Below are 21,594 nucleotides of genomic sequence, written 5' to 3' on the forward strand. Positions count from 1 at the left end.
TTTGTTTATTGGAGGAAGAAAGGGAGGCAGACCTTTGATTTATTCTTTACAATGAATTTAATATGGTTTTACTACGTCTGGCCCTCTTTGACTAAGGAGTAACTAGGTGATATTTATTACCATCTTTTGATGGGATGTTGTGGGGAAAAGAGCACAGTAAAGAATAACCCACAGCTGGACTTGTGTAAGCCACGTAGAGGCTGAATTAAAGAGAGACTTATGTTACGATGGGTGCGTTTGCACTGGAAAAGAAGGCATCGCAAGGTGGAATCCAGTGGCTGAGATGGGTTTGGAAAGTTCACTCTGTAAATTGTTTAGGCTGCAGTTTGAATCTGCTCTGTGTGACTGTGTTATCATCAGGATGGGATGCGACCTTAGAAATATGAGCATGACAGAGGAAGCAGAAACTGTAACAATGACCGTTCCCCACATTAAATGGGGAGCGACTTTTGCGTGGTCGTGCATAGCCCCCTTGGATCCCAGAGCGGCTCCTGCTATTTCGGGCTGGCGTCGCCTTCCCCAGGCTGGATACCTGTGGTCTCTGCCTACCTCAGCCAGCGTCCAATCCAGCCTGGGGGAGGCGTTGCCAGGGGGATTGGCCAGGTAAGGGGAGGGGCCACCCAGCCCACACAATAGAAAACGTAGCTTACCTGGGAAGAGCTTCTCCCACCCTCCACTCCTTCAATTAACTCTTAATTTTGCAGGTTAACCTCTTTTCCACAGGTACGCAGGCGCTGCTATGTCAAGGCCGCTGTTGAAGGGCTGGAAAGGAATTTCCCTGCATTGGCAGGTTTCGCCTTTCCTGTAGCAAAATGTCATAACTTTGGCGGTTGCAGGCCTTGGGCGGAATCCTTTAGTCATCTTCCTAAAGGGGGGGGCGTGGGGCGGCAATACCAGGGTTCCCCGTTAAAGGGGTCTAGGGGGGAGGCATTACCCATACGCCGAGAGGTTGTCATTGCCCTCCCCCTCCAGCGACGGCGAATGGGGGGGCGTGCTCTCTGCTTGAACATATGTTCTCCAGAGCCAGCCCAATCCCCACACATTCTGGATAACCCTGAAGTTTCCCAGATCCCCGGCTGGGGCCTGGGAAGGATAAACGCCCAATGCCTGAGCCAAGGTCTCGCTACATCTGAATCTTAATAAAGTTGTGGCAAATTTTAATCCCATGGCACGTTGTTTTGTGTCATTATTCCACTCGGAGGTCGCCTGGGGTTTGGGTGTCTCCGCCTGTCCATGCAAAACACCCAACCAGGGAAAGATTTATGATCTGAACAACAAAGTGAGAAGAATGCAACACTGGAATCGGGAAATAAGAACTTAATGAAAAACTACACATGCTGTTATTGATTATAAATACTAAAGTTTATTTGATATATATCTATATTTATATCTATCTATCTATATATCTATATCTATATCTATATCTATATATATATATATATATATATATATATATATATATATATATATATATATTGTCCATGCACATAAAACTTATACCAAGAACAAACTTAGTTGGTCTCTAAGGTGCTATTTTTTTATATATTTTGACTGCGTCAAACCAAAACGGCTACCTACCTGAATCAAGGTTTATTTGAGTTACCGTGTTTCTCCTAAAATAAGACACCGTCTTATATTTTTCCCCCTCAACAAAACACAGTATGGCTTATTTTCAGGGGATGTCTTATTTTAACCGCATTGCATCAGTACGCTGCATAGCCACGCCTCTCCAGGCTGTTTTAATGGGAGGTGCCGCATCACTATGGCTTATTTTCGGGGTATGGCTTATTTTCGGGGGAACGGCTTATATTTTGCAAATGCATAGAAATCCTGCTATGGCTTATTTTATGGCCATGTCTTATTTTAGGAGAAACACGGTATTTGCAGTATGCAGGGTTGTAAAGGAGCAGCTGTTCAAAATATTATGGTAATTGCAAAGTGATGTCAACTAGAGACTGGTAAATGAGAACTGACGCAGCAGTGGGGGTATATCTTGGACATACTCTGTAATGTGAGCAGGGAAGTGGTTTTGGAAATTGTATTAATTTGGTTTGATTTGTAATAATTGGAAAATCAATAAAATAACTGGCAAAAAAGTTTTTTAGAACCCTCACCTGAGGAAGTAAAAGGAAGCCAGAAGCAAGTAATCTACTTTGATAACTCTAGAAGTGAGGCTGCTTTCTGTCACAAATTCTAAGAATGAATTTTATATCCTCCTACCTGTACTGCTAGGATTGGTAGTTTGGAGTTTTTAGAAAGCATCTTTCATTTTTCAAGTTGACCTAATCAACCGTTTTGTGCCAAAATCCCAATGACTCTTTGAAGTGAATTGCATAAGAGGCTTAACGTAACTGAGCTTAAATCCTGAACCTTTTGCTTTTCATCTCGCACTGCTCTTTGAATAACAAGTTGGATTTCGAAGGAGGGGAATCTTGCTGTGAATCTCAGGTTATCAGTTCTTTTGCCAGGTGACTGTACTGACACTCTGTGGTTCTCAGCAGTGTTAAATCAAGTGTCGTATGTGCGGGATGTGTGTGTGTGTGTATGAGTAAACATCAAGGAGCTGACTTCTTCATATCTTTTAGAAGTGATACATTAATAATACAAAAACAAAATAAAAAATAAAAAAATTCCTTCCAGTAGCACCTTAGAGACCAACTAAGTTTGTTCTTGGTATGAGCTTCGTGTGCATGCACACTTCTTCAGATATACAGATTAATAATACAGTTTTTGGAATAGTGGCAAATATTGGTTACGTGATATTTTATATGCATTACTAGGCATTTATTAAAACTGTTAAACTTAGAAGTTTTCATTGCTTTAGCTATCAACAGTTACTGGAAGATACAAGGTTCTCCCCCCCCAAAAAAAAAAACCCTAATTAAATTCACTGATATTATATTCATTTATTTCATTCTGTTTGTGAATCCCTGGGAAACATCTCAAAGCAATACATAAGCTTATTTACAAAAAAGAAGACATTTTGAAATCAGATTTACAGAAAAAATGTTTTCTTCTTTTGATGCCCTGGGATGATAAATCAGTTTTATACAAATAGGAAATGTCGACAAAAAACAGGAATAAAATAAAGCTGCTTTTGGCATACAGCTTTCAAGAGCGTGTTCCTGGCTTTACAGTGGTGGGAGCAATTATTTTACAACACTAAATTATGTTTTACTCATGGGGAGAGTGCAGTGAATATGGAGTCTCCTTTTGATTTGGAGAACAGAATGCAGTAGTGACCAATAGAAAGCTACAGAGTGTGAGCGGGGACTTCTTCAGCAGCATAAATGCTAATGAAGATGTCTTCTTGTGCATCTTTGACGTTGCTGAGCTCTTTCTCCTTCGGCTCTGGAACTGCTATGGCCAATGTTTTGTTAAATGGGTGATTACCCTTAGTTACTTTGATTCGTCATTGGTCTGGTCGTCTTTTGGATCAGATTACTACATCTAAAATCTAATAGATCAGCTTCACTTCAGCTAGATTCCATTACACTTTGTGTAATCTCCCCCCAAATTCAATATGTAAATACTGTTAGTTGAGCAAGGACTACCCAGTAATGGCTTTTCCATATAAGGTTCTTTACAAGTGACTCTCAAAATACAAGTTGCTAACATCATTGAGTTTAAAGAAGGAGTAGAAATTAGCTATTCAACAAAATAGATGGGGAATTTCCAAAAGCCATCTGTTCATTAAGATAAATACTGAAAACATATCACATGTGGTCTAAGCATGGCACCCTGAATGAGAGGATTAAGCTTTGGCTGAGGAGGCAGAGAAAGAGAGGAGAGAACAAAAAGTAATTGCACACCCAATTAGAACCAAGTGAAAATGAAATGTTCCTACCATTAATTAGAGTAGATGTGTGATTTCAATGCATATCTGACCCATTTCAATATTAGTTTACCCATGTCAAGAATAAATTAGATGTGTGGCAGCGTTGAAAACCCCCCCAAAACATTAGGTCCCAGAAAACCTTCATTAGAGTGATGTACCATGCTTCACTTGTTGTTCATAAGAATTACGCCGTGTCTGTTATAATCTATTCATTTATTTCCCACAATTCATGAGATGAACCTAAATGTATAAAACTGGCTACTGAAAATAATTGCTTCTGTAGTTATGAAAAATGGTGTGAAAATTCTGTCACTGGTGTTAGATCTGTGATGACTCCTTCTCCTCACATGAAGTCATCAACTGGTGACACTGGAGCTGCTAGGCTTGCCCAGGAAACACTAAGAGTGAGTGCCTGCTGCTGTAGCTTTTATGAGAAAAATCCCCCAACAAAATGTACTTCTGTGTGGCCAGGTTCTCTTATTGATATGTGAGTCTTACTTTCAAAATGTCCCTTCAAAGAATCTGTTTTACTATGATGTCTGCAAAAGTGTATTGAACCTTCTTTTTAAATTTTTTATATTTATGTTGTTTATTTAAACTTAATAAACACATCTTTTTCAAACTTACATTAAATAATAATAACAATTGACTTGATTTTAGGAGATCCTTTTTATGACCCTGTAGAAATGGCTCAAAATGAAACTGAAAGTTGACTTGTTGAATTTTTCTCTCCTCTCCCCCCCACCCCCGCCCTGCAGGTGGAATGAAGAACATAGAACAACATACATTTGCCTTAGCTCACTACACCTATAGAATCCTCTCTACGTTAACATATCCTAACGGGGCACCTGTTGTGCATCTTTACAGTGATACAGACTTCAGCAGCCCCGAGGTCCAGGGTCCAATCATTAATTTTAATGTATTGGATGAAAACGGAGATATAGTTGGTTATTCACAGGTATGCTTTAATAATTCTCTTGTTATCTTCTAATGCATTTTTGTGATCATTTGACCACCTTCACTCAAAATACCTGTCCATGCTGAATTCTTTTATTCCTTCTGAACCTCCCACATGTGTTTTATATTACAAATAACAAAGAAGGGAAGAAATCTTTTGACAAAGTGGAGGACAAGTTGTCTAAACAAAGATGATTCCCTCTGAATTTGTACATGGCCACCAAGAACAGTGTTCAATGTAGCTGGCATGTTGTCTTCAAAAGTATGATGAAAACCCACCCCTTTGTCCTTTTTATGAGGTACGTCACCAGAGTCTTTTGAGTGATATTGGAAAGAGTCAAGGCCAACCTCATTTTTAAAACAACGAATATATTGTTCAACAATGATCAAAGAATATGAATTAGCAGTTCTAATGCTTTTAAGAGCCTACCCACTCATTACATTAAATGCGATGAGTCCAGTTAAGATAATATTCATAGCCAGCCTAATGGCTTTTTTGGCCATGTTCCCAACAGCCATCTCCTTGGGGGGTGGGGTGATCATTCACTATTGATTTCCCCCATTGATTTAGCAGTTAAGATTCCAGGCAGGCAGAAGAACTTGATGGACTGGAGGAACCGAATACAAACCAGATGATGAGGGGAAAAGATTCTGCTGATGCCTCCAGCTCAGTTATTCTTTTGGCCTGTATCATCTTCACTGTTATGCAGCGGGTATCTTAGCACAAGTTCCCAGGGCAAAAGGGTTGGATTGTGTTGTTCTGCACTACCTAAAATGGATCTGATATTGGAATGGGGTTTGTAGTGTGTTAATCAAATCCGACTAGGTGTTGAAACGATTCGTCTCCTGCAGACAGTTAACTAGGTGGAAAACTGCTATCTTGGCTCAGACATATGATCAAAGGACACCTAATGGATGCATTTAACAATTCTTAGATTCTAGAAAACCTGAAAATACTAGCATACCCTCCAACATTTCTCCAAAGAAATTAGGGATATCCTACTCTACATTAGGAAGCTTCTCCTGCATTTGTTCTTGCCACACACATATACACATCAACATTGGTCAAGTCAATTACAACCTTCAGCCTAACCTACCTCACAGGATTGTTGTAAAGAAAAAAATGTGTGAGGGAAGAGATTGTGTACACCACCTTCAGCAGGACAAATGGAATGAAATAACATTTTACCTGTAAACTGTCTTGAGTCCCTGTCGGGGGGGAGTGGAGTAATAATAACAACAACAACAACAACAACAACACACAACAATAATAGAAACCATGAGAATGATCAGGGACATATCAGAGAGTAAATCCTATTAAATTCAGCAGGGCTTAGTTCTGAGTAAAATGCTTATGATTGCAGTGGTAAAGCAGTATTTAGTCAATTACCTGTGTTCGAAAGCACGTCAAAGTGCAAGTAGATAAATAGGTACCGCTCTGGCGGGAAGGTAAATGGCGTTTTCCATGCGCTGCTCTGGTTTGCCAGAAGCGGCTTAGTCATGCTGGCCACATGACCCGGAAGCTGTCTGCAGACAAACGTCGGCTCCCTCGGCCAGTAAAGCGAGATGAGCGCCACAATCCCAGAGTCGTTCGCGACTGGACCTAATTACCGGTACCTTTAAGCTCCATTGAATGTAGTGGACCTCCAGTAGACAGTGTCTACAAAAAATTTACAATAAAAGAGTAAGCACTTTTAAAATGTTTCTTTTAAAATGGCTGGCTGCTGAAGCATTGCAATTAGAGAATTTAAGCTGACCCTTTCCTTCAAAATTAATGGAAGGACCTTGTATGCCACTTCCACCATTTCCTTCATTTAGTGCAGGAATTTTATTTTCACTATAAACAGGACTCTGTTTTTGCTCCTACACACACAAACTACTTTTCATTGTTCTCTGAGATATAAGAAAAAAGGAAAACCGGGATATTCTGGGATCAAATCAGAAATCGAGACAACTTCTGTAATTCTGGGACTGCTCCTGGAAAATAGGACACTTGAAAGGGTATGCCCTAACAAGACAGGAAAGCTACTAGCTTGGCAATTGAGAAAGAGACAAAATCAAAATATAATTAATAAATTAGAAATTGGAGACGGTGTAATAGAGGATCCAAAAGAAATAAAGAGAGCTTTCCAAAGATATTATAAAGATTTGTACCAGCAGGAGAAGGAGAATAAGAAAAAAATAGAAAAGTATTTGGAAGAACATAAATTGGAGAAAATATCAAAAGAGAAATCCGATATACTGAATACTCAAATTACGGCGTTGGAAATACAAGAAGCAATAAAAAGAATGAAATTGGGGAAATCTCCAGGACCGGATGGACTTTCGGCAAAATATTACAAAATACTCAGCGAACAGCTGATTCCAGTTTTGAAAGAAGTAATGGATAATATTTTAGAAGGAGGCAAGATCCCAAGCACTTGGAAAGAAGCCTATATAACTTTAATTCACAAACAAGATACAGATCGCTTAAATGTCAATAATTATCGACCAATTTTTTATTGAATAATGACTATAAGCTTTTTGCAGATATTTAGCAACAAGATTGAAGAGAATACTGAATGAAATAATACATAAGGATCAAGCCGGATTTCTTCCTGGTAGACAGTTAAAAGATAATGTAAGACATATTGTTGATGTGATAGAGTATCTGGAAACCAGGAATGAAAAAACGGCTGTATTAATGTTTGTGGATGCGGAAAAAGCTTTTGATAATATTTCTTGGCATTTTATGAAAAAGAGTTTGGAAGGAATGGGAATAGAGGGATCTTTCCTGAAAGGAATTGATGCGATATACTCGGATCAGAAAGCAAAATTAATAGTGAACAATGAAATAACAGAAAGTTTTGAAATAACAAAAGGCACTAGACAAGGCTGCCAGCTATCACCGCTATTGTTCATAACGGTCCTGGAGGTTTTAACGAAGAAATTGAGAGAAAGTCCGGAAATAAAAGGAATTAAAGTTGGTGCAAAAGAATTTAAATTAAAGGCCTTTGCAGACGATTTGGTAGTAACATTAGAAGAACCCCAGAACAGCGTCCCGAAAGTATTAGAGGAGATGGAGAATTTTGGACAATTAGCAGGATTTAAACTGAATAAAACCAAGACAAAGATGATGGTAAAGAATATGGAAAAAGAGCGAATTTCAGAGATAGAACAAAAATGGGTATAGCAGTATCAAAGAAAATAAAGTATCTGGGAATATGGTTAACTTCAAAAATATCAATCTTTTTGAAGATAATTATCAACCTGTTTGGAAGGAGATTAAGAAAGATTTGGAAGTATGGACTAGACTTAAGCTTTCCCTTAGTGGAAGAATAGCAGCAATTAAGATGAATGTTTTACCGAGGATGTTATTCCTATTTCAGACAATACCAATAATTAAGGGAACAGGACAGTTTAAAGAATGGCAAAAAATATTGAGTAGATTCATCTGGCAGGGACAGAAACCAAGGATTAAATTGAAGTTATTGATTGACAAAAAGGAAAGGGGCGGTTTCGCCCTACCAGATTTGAAGTTGTATTATGAAGCTTCCTGTTTGTGTTGGCTAAAAGAATGGATAACATTGCAAAATACTGATTTGTTAGATCTAGAAGGATATGATAATAGATTCGGATGGCACTCCTATCTTTGGTATGATAAGATAAAGGCTCATAGAGGTTTTTTAAATCATGTGATAAGGAGGGCCATCTTCGAAGTATGGGAAAGGAACAAAAGACTTTTAGAGAGCAAAACCCCATGGTGGATCTCACCGATTGAAGTTCTTACCTTAAAAAAAGTTAACATGGAAGGTAAAAGGTCCACATATGAGGATTTGCTTATGAGAACAGAAAAAGGTTGGAAGTTAAAACCATACCACCAGATGGAAGATCTCTTTACAGGATGGATTCAATATCATCAAGTGCATAATTTGCTCTTAGAAGATAGAAAGATTGGTTTTGAAGATAAAAAATCTAGATTTCAGACTGAGCTATTAGAAGGTAGAGGTAAATTTTTAACAAAAATGTATGATTTGTTGTTGGAATGGTATACTAAAGATGAGTTGACGAAAGAGGTGATGATAAAATGGGCAATGGACTTTGGGCACAATATAGATTATGATGCATGGACTAAATTATGGAATGAGACTTTGAAATTCACTGCATGTGAAACATTGAAAGAGAATGTCTATAAGATGATGTATAGATGGTATTTGACTCCAGTAAAATTGTCAAAAATGTATAGAATGCATGATAAGCTATGTTGGAAGTGTAGACAAGAAGAAGGTAGTTTTATCACATGTGGTGGACTTGCAATAAGGTCAAAGGTTTTTGGGAAGCAGTCTATAATGAGCTTAAGAAGATGCTTAAATATACTTTCCCAAAAAAACCTGAAGCCTTTCTGTTGGGATTGATGGGAGATGAAATAGCTAAGAAGGACAAAAGACTGTTCATGTATGCGACAACTGCTGCAAGAATACTATTAGCCCAAAAGTGGAAATTACAGGAGTTGCCTACAATTGATGAGTGGCAGGCGAAGATGGTGGAATATGCTGAATTGGCAAAACTGACCGGCAGGGTCAGAAACCAGGATGACTCGAGGTTTCAAAGAGACTGGAGTAAATTTGTGGAGTATCTAAGATTGAACAGAGGAAGTTTAAAAACACTTGTAGGGCTGGAATAAACCTTTGACAAAGACTAATAAGGTTGTAATATGAACTGCGCGACAAAATTGGACTAGAAAACCTGTTGACGTGGAGGAGGGGAGTCAGAGCTCGGCGGAGCTATAGTATTGCATTGTTTATTAGATATGATTATTTGTTGTAATTTGTTATTTTTTGGAAAACAATAAAAATTATTATTAAAAAAAAAAAGAAAGGGTATGCCCTAGGGAAGGTAGCTTGTGGCTTGGAAAGTGAGTCGGAAATAATGGGATAGACTCATTTTCCTATAATGGAGACATTTCCAATCAAACTGAGTCTTTCTGCTTTATTAGTGAAAACACCAGCCTGTTTTGGATAGTTTGCCTGTGGAGAAAGCAGGCTAGAACCTTATTGGTAGGATTAAATTTAACCTTCTGCGGTAAGTGTGTAGTAGAACTTCTTTGCAGTTGCTTCTTTGAATGGTTTTTCAAAAACTCATCTGCCTTTTAGCTGTTCGTTTAAATTTAAATAAATGTGTATATTATCAAAACTCAATATAGATTTTCAGAGAAATGTATTGAAGTACAATGGGCATGCTCCCATTGATTTAAGCATGCGATTAACTTTCTAATAGAAATAGAAAAGGATTAACAATCCTGAGATTGTTTCAGGATACTTGGTTGATATTTTTAAAGTCAAATTTAAAACTTCTTAATCTTACTTAATGGTGGCTACTGAGTCTTCTATATGTTTTATGTGCTTAATATTTCTAGACTATTAATGTTTTATGGACAGTTTTTATTGTCTAAATTATGCCAATAAAGGCTGAATGAATGAATTATAGTAAGCCAGGTGTCCCCCCCCCATTTTATACAGTATTTCTGTATCTGGTTCTTCCTGCCTAAATGCAGAAACTTACATTTGTCCATATTGAAATTCATTTTGTTAACTTGGGCCCAGTTCTCCAGTCGTTAAGGTCATTTTGAATCCCAATTCTGTCTTCTGCGGCATTAGCTACCCCACCCAGTTTGGTGTCATCTGCAGATTGGATGAGCATCCCCTCAATTCCTTCATCCAAGTAATTGATAAAGACTTGATAAACAACAGGCCCTGGACAGAACCCTGTAGCATCCCACTTGTCACTTTTCCCCAGGATGACAAGGAACCATGCTATGTCCATTCACTTGCTTTCACTCCAGTGGTGGCCCACCATGAGGCAAGGTGAGGCAACCACCTCAAGCAGCAAGATACCCAGGGGCGGCAGATCCCAATGTGAATCTTTCCCCCCCCCCCCCCGTTCCTGATATACAGTAGATCTTTACTCACTCCTTCTTCCCTGCCAGGGATGGGAGAGCCATTTTGGGGTCTGCCTCAGGTGCCAGAGTGTGTTGGGCAGGCCCTGTTTCACTTTCTGTATCTATGCAAGTACTGAGATTTCAAGTCAAAAAGAGAAACTGCAATGTAGGGACCAACAGTGCTTTTTTTGGGGGGGGACACGCAGGGGTATGCATACCCCTAAACATTTTGTGAATCTAAGTTTGCCCACATTGAGGGGCAGTATTTCAATACGAGTACGAAAATGAGAGTACCTCTAAACATTTTTTTTAATAGAAAAAAAGCACTGGGAACAAATACGTGTCTTCATTCCAGTCTGGTAGCTGCCATGCCTTATGTACATTGTTAAGTTATAAATCAGGGGCGGAGCAAGGTGGGTGCGTTGGGGGTGGGTCGCCCCAAGTGACACCCTAGGGGGTGACACTTGGGGCACCCCCCGCGATGCCCAAGCTGCCCCCCTGCCTGGTAAAAAGCACGCACCGATGGCTTGCTTGCAAATCTGCTCGGCGCGCGCTTTCCTTTTTCCGGTGGAGCGGAGGTGAGGAGCAGGCCAGGGAGGGGCGTCAGCCACCTTCCTTGGCCCACCCCTTACCTCCGCCCGCTCCGTAGCGCACATGCGCATGCGTTGTACGGAGCGGCGCATGCACGCTATGGAGCAACACCCCACCCCAGGGGGTGCCCCTGGGTTTGCTGCTCCAGGTGGCCAAGCGGCTTCGTAGGCCAGTGGTTATAAGATGAGGATTACATCATGATATATTTTAATGAAAAGTCTTTTTTAGGATGCAAAGGTAATATTGGGGGAAATCTCAAGTTGCATTAGAACGAACATTCATAAAATCTAAAGCAGCTAAATTATTAAGTAGTAGAGGAAAATCTTTTGTGATTTCTCAAATGGTAGCTTTAATTGATAACAAACTGATATCTTTATCTATGTTGAGAATCTTTCTTCTTTGCTGAACCTACAAGGTAGACAAGTTGGCTGGGCTGTACAACATACACATTCGCACAGGCTGTTTCTGTAATACTGGAGCTTGTCAGCAACATTTGGGGATCAGCAATAATGACATCAAAAAGAACCTGCAGGTCAGTATGTGTTTAGTCCATTCGTGCTACCAGCTACACTGCTTAGGGGTGCAATTTAATGTTAAGGTTTCCCAATGTATCCTGCCAAGTCCAGCATTATGGTTTTATTTAGTTGCTCCCAAGAGAAGTCTTCAGTCTTTCACAGGCTCCAACACTGTCCAGTATTCTCAGACGAAAAGGTAATTCCATCAGCTAGTTTCTGAGCATTACAGTCCTTTTAGGAAGTGAGCCCCAGTCACTTCAGTGGAGTTTGCTCCCAAGCAAGGTGCACACAGCATTGCAGTCTTAGAGAATTATGAGTCAGCACTGGACTGGAGACAGGTACGATATATGCTCCGATGTATTGTTAGATCTCAAATACTTAAGAGCAAATACTGATCACATTCTCGAAATAAACTGTGGGCAAGATTCTGCAAAAATTGTTTCTGCAACAAAAAATCCTTTTTTGTTATTGTCATTGTTGTAGAGGATCTGTAAACATGTACATAGAGATATGACAGTAGTTTACCTTTTTGGGGTCCTTACAGTATTCAGTGTAATCTTCTCAACCTACATTCTTCCTCTCCTATACTTTTTTTTTGAAAGTCCTCTGGCCATGAAATTGTACAACAGGGCTGGGGAACAATTTTCAGCCACTTTCCTTCACGGCTAACTTTCTGGCAGTCACATTCAGTGGTGGATGGAACCACACACACACAGCCACATGCGGAAGGTGGAAGCCCTGCAGCCTGGAGGATGCACAAGCCGAGGCTCCTCCCCCAGCCTGTTTGTATGGCAAGCTCATGTGTCCATCAGGGCAATCAAAGCCTTTATCACCCTTAACTTGCTGAGTGGGTGGCAGCTTCCCTCTGTATCCTGTTGTGGAGCAAGGACAACCTTCACACATCAGCCGCTGTTTTAAGGGACTTCAAAATTTAGTAAAGCCACATGTCCTTTTGCCATGTGTGCCATTTTACTTTCCTAGTTTATTTGTCAAATGCAAACAAACAGCCCTAGCGTGTTGTACATATTAGCTTAGTGAAAAGACACAGTAACTATCATGCTGTATTTTAATGGAATGAATAATGAAAACAGGACCAGAGCTCAGTGGTGAAGCACAAAGCGTTTTTGCTTCGCATGAATAAAGTCCCATGTTCAGTCTTTGTATCTCCAGTGGAAATCTTGGAGACATGCTGTCAGTCAGAGTAGACAGAATGACACCCAGAATCCAGGCTTCATATGTGCCAGTTTCAGATGTTTAAAAAACCAAGGGAGAGCAGCGATAGAGACTTGTTTGCAAAATTTATGAGCAGAATAATATTTTACTAGGTGCCTAAAGGCAATATAAGCATAAGAAGGGGAAAAACAACATCTTAAAATAAAATAAATACTCATTTTAAAATTGAGAACCGCAGCAGCATACTTAAAAGCAAACCTCTCCAAGTGCCTGGTGGAATGGGTTCATTTTTACAAACCTAAAACTCAGTAAAGGCAGATCAAGGTGGGTCTCTCAAGTATGGTCATTCCAAAGGTTTCGGGTTGTGAATAACCAAACTTGGCACAAGGAATAAAAATCAAGATTACTTTTCTCTCCAAAACGAAGTCTTGGGGGGACGGGGACGGGGGACATCCTGTGTTTTTACAAAATCTTATTGCTGTAAAATACAGTACGTTACATTTTGATAGTGTATACAAAATGTTTATAATACCTTCTATCTCGCCCCCTCCCCCAACTAGGCTGGGCATGTCTGTGGTGATGACATAGATGTAGTTGATGGACGTCCCACTGGGTCTGTGAGAATCTCATTTGGCTATATGTCTACGTTTGAAGATGCACAAGCCTTTCTGAAGTTCATCATAACCACCCGACTCATTGGCTGCAACATGGTTAATATTCCATCTCCAAGACAGACTATTTCAGAATTGGTAGCGTCTCCCAGGGAGAACGGTCACACCTGTGATAACAGCAGTGCAAATAAGCTGCCTCCGGACAAGAGCACCGGGGACACTGGACTTAGTACCTGTTCCACTTCAGTGAACATGCCGGTCAGTCTACAGCTAGCCAAGAGACATTCAGAAAGAGACATGACTGAGGTTTTTGGGAACCCAGAAGACATGCCAAGTGGTAGAAGGCCAGTCACCGTCACCAACATTTATCTCTACCCAGTCAAATCATGTGCTGCATTTGAGGTAAATGCTTTTAGTGATATGGGGTGGTGTGTATATATCTATATCTACATCTATATCTGCATAGATGTGTTATATGGTGTGTGTGTGTGCGCGCGCGCATGCGCATGCACACATGCAATTTTTAGCTGACAAAGGCATCCAGGGCCAGAGCTGCTTCACCTTCATGTAGACGAGACATAAGCCTCCAGTGTACCAATGGTATTAGGTTTGTGTATCCTCATGGCGCAGGAGAAGTACAATCATTACGATTTTTCGTCTAAGCATCAAAAATGTTTTTGGCCTTCTCTGTTCGATCAGAGAGAAAAATTTAAAAAAAATCAAAATTAGTAAAAACTAAATGAGCATGGCTATGCTCTATATCCATCTTTCTGGCTGGCCCAGCAAATAAAAAGAAGAAAAGGGTCGTTTTGGTGTCCTGAAAGGATTGGTCATTGGTTGGTATAATCAAGGGAGGCTTTGGTTCACCTTAAGCTGTATTTTCCATGAAAATTGGACACCAGTTTTATCCTCATAGGTACCCAAAAATTGTGTTGTGCTACAACAGCGTGTAAACAGCAGATAAGGGTGATCCACAAGGCCTATGTTTCACTCAAGTAGTGAAACCTGCATCTGGCCTGTACACATCAGGTTGGGGTACACATGACAAAAGTATTTCAGATAGGGAAATAATTACTGTCCTGTATTATTATTAGTGCTTTGTAGGAGAATTGCACCACTGAGGCTAGAGGGCTGTACTCTAGCAGAAGTCCCATCTGTGATGCTTTTGCCTATTCCATTTAGTAATGCACAGAGGGTCCCCTGCAACCTCTTCACTCACTTTTTGCTCCATAAAGGAGGGGTTGCGTGCTGCATTACTTGGCTCTACAATGGGCCTTTTGGCTTTTGGAGGAGAAGGGGGGGGAGAGAGGAAAGAACCCTCAGAGAAATCTGGACAAGAGATTTAAAGAGGGAGAATTGGAATATTTCTTCCTGAAGCCTGCTGGAGACAATGCAAGGGCAGTTGTAAGTCTGGAAATGGAAGACTGAAAAAGAATGGGGTGCTTTTGGGATGGCAGCCTCCAAGGCTTGTTGACAAAAGTGGTGGCGGGGCATTAGGTTAATTTTAAAGTAGGGTTTACAGTATTCTGATACAACATGCTTTGCTTCTCAGAGCTCTGGTAGTCAGTGAGAAAGGTGTGTGTCTGCAATTTCAGGAGGTCCCATTTAGCTGAAATGTGCATCAGGACCACACCTTTGCCCATGCCAAATGAGAATTTGGCTGGAAACTCACATCCAGATTTGACCAGGGCATATTACTTGTAGTGACATTCAGGAAACATTGGTGTTTTAGTCAAGGCACTATAATGGGACAACGAAAATGGCGTGGAACTGTGCTCTTGGCAACAGGGAGGAAGAAGGACTCATAATTTTTCCTGTTCTAGCTGCCTGCATAAAACTACAAAAACTTGGAAGCTGTCAACCACCTTCACAGACTACTGTGCACCTGGAGGCTGCGCATAGAATTGTGGGGTCACAAATTTTGCTGACCGGCATTCAGAGCATGAGGCAACTTCACACCAAACTAAAGTTAAATTTTTTTACTCATGTCTTAAATATATGGAATGCTTAGTATCAAAATAAAATATATGATAATATTTGATCTTGAAACAGCTCTTGTCTATTCAAGGATTTCAGTGGTGTTAACAGTCCCATATCCTTGATGAGTTTCTGGTGGGACAGTTGCTGAACAGGTCATATTTTGAATTATGCAGGGTTGGGCAAGCTAGCAACATTGCCTCAGCTCCATGACTCACTCCCAATATGTCAAAAACACAAGACCTCCCATGGGTGTAGCCAGGATTTATTTTATTTTTTTTGGGGGGGAAGGCATTATGTTAAGCAGAACTGAGTTATTTGCAACGCAATTGGTTAGTTAAGTATTCCCCTTGTCTCCAGTATCAACAGCATAGTCACTGATGGCAGAATATCAAAGAAAGATCTCTTTCATTCCTGACAGTCTGTGCGTAAATAGTAGTAGAGATTATCAATTTTCTACTTAGCTTCCCAGTTTTATTGAAGTCTGAAAGAAAACACAGCCTATATCTATGTTCATACTGGAGGGAGTGGCTTAAAGAGTCTTTGCTTGTGCCTTGGCATGAGAGAGAAAGTGATTAAAGTACCAATAAACAAAGAAATAAATAGGCAGGAAAGCAGAGGACCAGGGACTCATCTGTAATTAGGAGGATCATTCACAGCTGACAGTGAATCCCCTTGAAAACTGAATGCCATCCCACCCCTGTATCCCAAAGATAACAACCCTTCTTTGTTAACATACACATCCAGGGATGAAAGAGGGCTGTCAAGAGCTCTTGATCTTGCCAGGGTTGGTTGAAACTGCCTCCAACTTCTAATCCAGCAGCAGCAGCAGCAGCAGCAATCGTTCAGAGATTGGACTATAGGAATTGACTGTGGCAATAGGTCTAATGTTGGGAATTTCAAGAACAGCCTCCCTGAACTGGCTTCACGTAACATATACCCATTACGACATTTTTTTGGATGATTTTACAAAAAAAACACAAAACTTAGTAGAGTGCATGGAAATGAATAACTTAATCCTAAAACTTACAATAAATATTAATTCAGTAATTAGCATGCCTGTATGCACTGACATGACATGGGCTGCAGGCGGTGATGGGCGTACAGCAATTGAGGAAACACTTGATTAACATGTTATAATTGAGAGGATGCTGATTTGCATTACAAAGAAATGTTAACATTAAAAATACATTTGCAACAAAAATATGGCATTTAAGTGTTGTGGTGCTATTTGAAAATTCTCTCTTTGAAGATTTTAATTGCTTTTCTTTTTCAAAGTTAATAGCATTACCACCTTGCCTCGCCCCACCGTTTTTGGAAAAGGCATGATGAAATAGGTCTACACACTGACCTAGAATCTGACTTTCCTTTGCAGTGTATTTGCAATGCTTTAATAGATGTCAATATTATTATAGCTTCTTTTATGAAAACTTCCTACTGTGGATCACAGCCCTGCATCTGCATGAAAATTGAGGTCAAAGCCATTGAAGGCTCACCTGCATTTAAAATAATTCTGTTCAGTAATAAGTTTTTTAGTTGCCTAGGAGTTTAAAGCAAAACATAATAAGAAACATTACCAAGGCAGTCACATATTTTTCTCAAGTATAAATGGCACATTACTTTTGCATGCGATGAGCACAGCCCTTAATTCAGAGGTACAATCTTGGAAAATGAAGACTCGAACTCCAATTCAGAATTCCATTGGCACAGCAAAGCAACTGCTGAGGGCAGAGATATGCAAATGAAGCATATTTACATACAGGTAGTGGTTCTTCTGGCAGAATTCGCAAAGTTTTCTTTTTAAAAGAAATGAAGCTGAATTCTGCAATCTGCATGAATTAATCAGATTAATTTAGTATACATGCACCAATCACTCAATAAAGCCAGCTTTATTTGCTGTGGTAAAAGTTGTGTTTCCAATAAAGCTTACATGGGAGGAGGGTCAAAAATTCATGTGTTAGAGATGAACTGTGCTTTTAGGAAGGGGGCTTTTTTAGTACGCTAGTAGTTTGTATATATTTCTGTCTTGGGAGACAGTGGTAGAGTGTGCCTTTGCAGGTGAGGTCAAACTGTTTGGAAGGTTGCAGCACCTGCTGTGGCTGTAGAGACCGATACAGGAGAGACATGGGGCAGATGAAGGCATCCATTTGTGCTGCAGCACACCACATATTATGTGTAACCATTTGCTCTTTATTTCTTGTCTTAGGTTGAAGTTTAATAGTTGTTTTTTAAAAATAATTTCTACCCTATGACTAGTGTTGTAGGCCTACCTTTGTGTTATGGTATAAAGGGATCTCATATAACATATTGGATACCACATTAAGGATTCACAAACTGCTGCATAAAATTACGTGATTTAATTGTACTGGCTTTAATGGGGGATAACACATTAAGTAACCACTAAATATGTATGCAAATATGAATTTTAGCAACTTAAAACTTTCCCTATTTTTCCATGGTTTTCTTCACTAAGTACTAATATCATGGGTTTAGCTCAAGTATGCCGACCTGGACTCAGGTACATGCTGAAGCTGCCTGGGAACCAGAAGTTTGGGGTCAATGATGGAAGAAAGGCAGGATATAAATGTAATAAAATAAAGTGAAATATATTTATTTTCACATTCCCACATTTTATATGGTTTGTGTCATGGCCCCATCCAACAGGCCACACATGGAGAAAGGGGAAATACATTTCTGGTTCCCAGCATGGTCCCAGTTGCTGTTCTGTTGAATATGGTATTGGCGTCCATGTAGTTCTGGTATACTCACATCTTGAATCAAGGAGGAAGAAGTTATGTCACACAAGTCCAGGAGCCAGCAGCCCAACTACCCAAGCAGGCAGCTAGACACCCCAGCCGAGAAGCCATCCGACCAACTGTCTAGAACCCCATTTCCCCCAGTTGAGTTGATTTAGTATTTGTATTCTGCTTTTCCAGCAATTTAATGTTGAAGTAGCTCACACTAATCACACTACTCACAACAGCATTAAGAAACAACAAACATTGCAATCACTGTAATAGCAAACACCATAGCATATATAAACAAACAAACAACAAATTCATCAAAATAATTCAGTAAAGCCATAGTAACTCATAGTACTACCAGGTTACTTCCTAATCACATGGAACCTTACTCCAGAACAACAACAACAAAAGGATGTGAGGGTGATGTGGCTGCGACATCTGTCACCCCATTGATCGCCAGGGTTGATTCGGCTGATCTGGCTGGCTGGCTAGGCGGGTGTCCCCTTCCTCCCTCACTAGAACCTCAAACAAAAAATGGATTAGCTGTTGGTTATCAAAGGCATTGTTTTTCCACACTGCAGAGGATGGAAGCCCCGTTCGCTGTACATGAATTATAGACACTTACGCGGAACTATTGGCCTCGCAAACTGGCACTTCTGGCCCTAATTGCCCCCTACAAAAAATTTCACTGCACACCACTGCAATAGACTGTCTTCAAATAAGAATTACAAATGTTTGCAAAAATTAAGTACAAACTTTCATTTTATTTAAAAATGAATAAAATGAAAAATAAGAAGGGGAGGAACAACAACATGTGGATTATATAATTTAACTATCCTTGCCAAACCTAACTTCCAAACAGGGTAGCAATTTTGATCCCTAAATCAAGGGTGGACAACTGCCTTTGGGCTAGTTGGCCAGATTACTAAATCTCCCATACGGGCCAACTTTGACACATGGCTGAACCACTCACCTGCCAGTCACCAGATGTTTTAATCATGTCTTGTGATTTATACCTGTCAAAATTCAAATGTGGTCTTTGTAAATCAGCTTAACAGTGGTTACAACAACTTCCTCTGCATATGTATTTTCAGTGCCAATCAGCTCATTATGCTGTCAGATGCTTGACAAGGAAGATGGTGTCAGGCTTGGGTCTCTCCCACACACATGAGATGACTCTGGCAGTTAATTATTTCTGATTTATTGACAATTTTAAAAGCCCGGTTGGAGCTCAGCTAATTTCAGTCCTCCTCTGATGATGCAGTTGCTGGTAGTGCTCCGCCCCCTTTTCCCCAACAGGAAAAATGCCACCTTCTCTTCCTGTTAGTTTCGCGCTTCTCGGCTAATCTCGTGAGTCTGCGATATCGGGGTGATTGCACTCCCAGTATCCCTGTGTGTGTGTCACTATCTGAGCTTTGCAGCTGCATTCCTGCTCTCTGTGTCTCTCTGTCTTTCTCTGTGTGTACAAAGGTTGAATTCTCTCTCTCCTTCCACTGTATTTGTCTCGTCTCTGCCTGTCAGAGTCCTGTTCTATGACAGGTGGTCCCAAACACCACTTAAGTTGACCTGTGGTGGGTGGGAAGAATAGTGGGGAAGGGAATCCCAGTGGGGTAACCCAGGGGCGTAGCAAGGTAAATTGGCACCCAGGGGCAAAAAAAAATGGACACCCCCCCAGGCATGCGAAGTCAGGTGGTACCTGGTGCGGAAAATTTCTTGTCAACCCCCCATTGATTCCGCCCCCGCAAAAAATGGTTTTACATTATTTCATATTTTCTTACAAAGGAATAATAACAAGTAAAATAATAATAAACTTTTATTTATATCCCACCCTCCCCGGCCAAAGTCGGGCTCAGAGTGGCTAACATCAGATACATAACATTGGTATAAAATCAAACAATAATTAAATTACCTCCTAAAAACATCTCAAAATCAAATTAAAGTCTAATTAGATGGCTTTCCACAGGGTTAGGGTTGGGAACAGTAAAGTGTTCTCTGAACTGAAATTTCAGCCTTTATGACATAGGAAAACAGCCAAGTGAACAGCTATTTCGTTGGAGGAGGGTCAAGATATTAACCGATATGCATGAAATTTCATATATAGCTATATAATCCCTAGTATAGTAAGATAAGACCTTCGGAGCAGGCATTAAAAAAAATAAAAAAAATCCTTCATAATTTGTCACCCCCTCCATTATGGAACCGGGGCGGCCCCCCCCTTTGTTACACCCCTGGGGTAACCCCCTCGTACAGCCCATCCCAGCAAGGCTCAGTGTCAATCAGCTCCCTTTCAACTCCAAATTCCTTATCTGTAGCCACGCCTGTACCTGCCCCATACCTCCCCTTTTGTGCATGGGTGAATCTGTTTTGACTGCAGTAATGGGACTGGACATCAGCAATGGAGAAAACGATTCCATGAAAACACACACACACACACACACACACTTATAAATGTTTAAAGCGCAAGGATTTTGCATTGTAAATGCTGCAGAATGAAAAAGGTAAATTTTAAACATTAATAACTTCATCGTAACAGCAGGTTTCAGGCTATTCATATTTGCTCAAGACTGCATAAATAAAATAGTATTTAATCTCAGATGCAATAAATACTTTAGACTCACTGAGATCACTGTGCACTAGATTTTATTCTAATTTTTAAGTGCTCCCAGGTCTAAGATGAATTATAATATTGTTCTCTTTACGTTTTCCTGAATAAATCAGTCCACCTTTTTCACTACCTCATTGCCAAATAATAAAACAGGATATTTTAATGGAACTTCCTCAGGCTGTTTCAACACCCCGCCACTGTGCTGAGCTTTATCTTTCTTGTTAAAATCTGCTTGATTAGCTTGGCATCATTTTTTTGGAAATGCAATCTCCTGGTATGTTTTTCAGATAACATGCAGGTGAAGGGGTGGCTGTTAAAAAGAAAAAAGGAAGTAGGAAGAAGGCAATAACTTTTTCTGGCAGTTTTTTTGTTTTTGTTTTTGGTGGATATATACGACATAGCACAGAATGCTTTTAAGCCTGTCTTGAAATCCAGGCAGAAGGCGCTCCGGTATCAAATCTCTCTCCTGCCCCTCCCCCACTCCAATTTGTTTTCCTGTTTATTGAATTTATGTTCTGTTGTTCCTCCCAAAAGAGTTCAGGGCAGCAAACACTTTCAACAAACTACAGTGGTGCCTTGGTTTAAGCACAGCCCTGTTTACAAATCATTCGGTTTACAACTCCGCAAAACTGGAAGTAGTGTCTTGGTTTGAGAACTTTTACCTCG

The 21,594-nt window shown here is 40.2% G+C and overlaps 1 protein-coding gene across 1 annotated transcript in view; it reads left to right on the top strand.

The window, feature by feature from the left end:
* Positions 1–21,594, top strand: part of MOCOS (molybdenum cofactor sulfurase) — a 90,816-nt gene that overhangs the window by 50,289 nt on the left and 18,933 nt on the right. Inside the window, 3 exon segments of the mRNA XM_033169801.1 lie at positions 4,597–4,796; positions 11,719–11,835; positions 13,552–14,004. Of these exon segments, the coding sequence (XP_033025692.1) occupies positions 4,597–4,796; positions 11,719–11,835; positions 13,552–14,004 (770 nt within the window).

Source organism: Lacerta agilis, chromosome 14 (genome assembly GCF_009819535.1).
Source record: "Lacerta agilis isolate rLacAgi1 chromosome 14, rLacAgi1.pri, whole genome shotgun sequence".
In the NCBI taxonomy this organism is placed as follows: domain Eukaryota; kingdom Metazoa; phylum Chordata; class Lepidosauria; order Squamata; family Lacertidae; genus Lacerta; species Lacerta agilis.